The 2,558-nt window shown below is 32.1% G+C and overlaps 1 protein-coding gene across 1 annotated transcript in view; it reads left to right on the top strand.

Annotated features, from left to right (window-relative positions):
* The window catches only part of LOC106463027, a 94,118-nt gene extending 92,262 nt beyond the window's left edge, over positions 1 to 1,856 (top strand). The window contains exon 6 of the mRNA XM_022390437.1: positions 1,849 to 1,856. Within this exon, the coding sequence (XP_022246145.1) occupies positions 1,849 to 1,856 (8 nt within the window). The remainder of the gene's footprint in view (positions 1 to 1,848) is intronic.
* Positions 1,857 to 2,558: the final 702 nt, after the last annotated feature.

The following is a 2,558-nucleotide window of genomic DNA, read 5'->3' as shown; positions in this document are numbered from 1 at the left end:
TACAGTTAATGAAGGTTACTAAAAACCTACTACTAATTTTCCGACTACAGTTGAATAAGGTTACTAAAAACCTACTACTAATTTTCCGACTACAGTTGAAGAAGGTTACTAAAAAACCTACTACCAATTTTCCGACTACAATGGAAGAAGGTTACTAAAAACCTATTACCAATTTTCCGACTACAGTTGAAGAAGGTTACTAAAAACCTACTACCAATTTTCCGACTACAGTTGACGAAGGTTACTAAAAACCTACTACAGTTGATGAATGTTACTAAAAACCTAATACCAATTTTCCGACTACAGTTAATGAAGGTTACTAAAAACCTACTATCAATTTTCCGACTACAGTTAATGAAGGTTACTAAAAACCAACTACTAATTTTCCGACCATAGTTGAAGAAGGTTACTAAAAAAACTATTATCAATTTTCCGACTACAGTTGAAAAAGGTTACTAAAAACCTACTACCAATTTTCCGACCATAGTTGAAGAAGGTTATTAAAAAAACCTATTACCAATTTTCCGACTACAGTTGAAGAAGGTTACTAAAAACCTACTACCAATTTTCCGACTACAGTTAATGACGGTTACTAAAACCTACTACCAATTTTCCGACTACAGTTGAATAAGGTTACTAAAAACCTACTATCAATTTTCCGACTACAGTTGACGAAGGTTAATAAAAACCTACTGCCAATTTTCCGACTACAGTTGAAGAAGGTTACTAAAAACCTATTATCAATTTTCCGACTACAAAGGGAGCTCGATTTTCTACAATTCATTTCGTTTTATTTGTTGTTAAACGCAAAGCTTCAAAATTGGTTATCTATGCTGTGCTCATCGCAAGAATCTAACTTCAAATTATAGCGCAATAATCACTCAAGCTTACCGCTGAATCATTAAGGAGCCAATAGATATTTAGGTCCCATAAAATCATATTAGTTATGATTATGGGTAACTAACTCATGGGCTTTTATTGTGGTATTAATTATTTTAAGTAAAAACCCAACTTAAGATATTAAAATAAAAATTTGCTATCAATATTGGGGTATCAAAAAAATGATTAACTTTGTTTTAATAACAAAACTAGTTTAATACCGGTAATATGAGCTATGCGGTTCTCGTCAACTGTGACTAACCTCATAAAGTTACCTATAACAAAACCAGTTTAAAACCGGTGATACGGCCCTCAATGGCACAGCGGTATATCTGAGGATTTACAACGCTAGAATCTGGGTTTCGATACCCGTGGTGGGAAAGAGCACAGATGACCCATTGTGCAACTTTGTGCTTAATTACAAACAAACTGATGATATAAGCTATGCTGTTCTCGTCAACCAGGACTAAACTCAGACGGTTACCTACGTAGGAACAGAATCTTAACCGGCGTAAAAAAAAAAAAATCGTGTTCGTTTACTTCTCTCCCATTTAGTACAAATAATGTTCCAAAAATATTTTATTGATCAGCATTGATCACCAATTAATTCAATATCTTAGAAGAATTACAGTTTCCTGCGCTAAAAATTCGTTGTATTATTTTATCAGAATAAATGATGTTCATTATATAGCTTTTATAATATAACTTTGCTTTACCAGATACAAGTTTTTATTGTTATTTTTCTTATTTAGAATTCAAAATTGTGATCTGAGCCACATCTGAAAAAGGAACTGTAACTTTTCAGTTAATTCATTTTTATTTCAACTAGCTCTTTCTAAATAGGCTACATTTTATATAAGTTTGCTTATGCTAAAGTTCGGTACCATTTGTTATTAATTATGAGTTTAGTCCAAGCATTGATTTTACCTTATCGTTTATGTGTCATTTCTCAATATTTTTTTTCTTCAGGAATATAAACTATACAGTAAGAGTTTACATTTTCTGTGTGTTCTGACACAAGACATTAATTCAATTTATTTTATATACACAGCATCTGTGGCTCTAAGTTAAATTTTCGAGGCCTAGATAAAATACAAACCCTCATAAAACATTTAATTCATGTAAGTGTTTTTACTTTAAATCAAACTAAGATATTTTTTCTTTTAATAAAAATATGATACAAAAAGCGGATTGTTGTTTTTTGAAATAATATTGTTTTAATATTGCTATTTCTTGCATCTTGAATATAATAACAATATTTGCTACAAGTTGTCACTGTCCATACGTACCCCTTGTTTACACTACAAGTTGTTACTACCCATACGTCCTCTTTGTTAACACTAAAAAGTTGTTACTGTACATACGTCTTCCTTGTTAACACTACAAGTTGTTATTGTACATACGTCTTCCTTGTTAACACTACAAGTTGTTATTGTCCATGCGTCTTTCCTGTTAACACTACAAGTTGTTACTGTCCATACGTCCCCTTGTTAACTCTACAAGTTGTTACTGTCCATACGTGCTCTTTGTTAACACTACAAGTTGTTACTGTCCATACGTTTCCTTGTTAACACTACAAGTTGTTACTGTTCATACGTCTTCCTTGTTAACACTACAAGTTGTTACTGTCCATACGTTCCCCTTTGTTAACACCACAAGTTGTTACTGTCCATACGTTT

Source organism: Limulus polyphemus, unplaced genomic scaffold (assembly GCF_000517525.1).
Source record: "Limulus polyphemus unplaced genomic scaffold, Limulus_polyphemus-2.1.2 Scaffold1305, whole genome shotgun sequence".
Classification (NCBI taxonomy): domain Eukaryota; kingdom Metazoa; phylum Arthropoda; class Merostomata; order Xiphosura; family Limulidae; genus Limulus; species Limulus polyphemus.
This window is presented reverse-complemented; position numbering and strand designations above follow the sequence as displayed.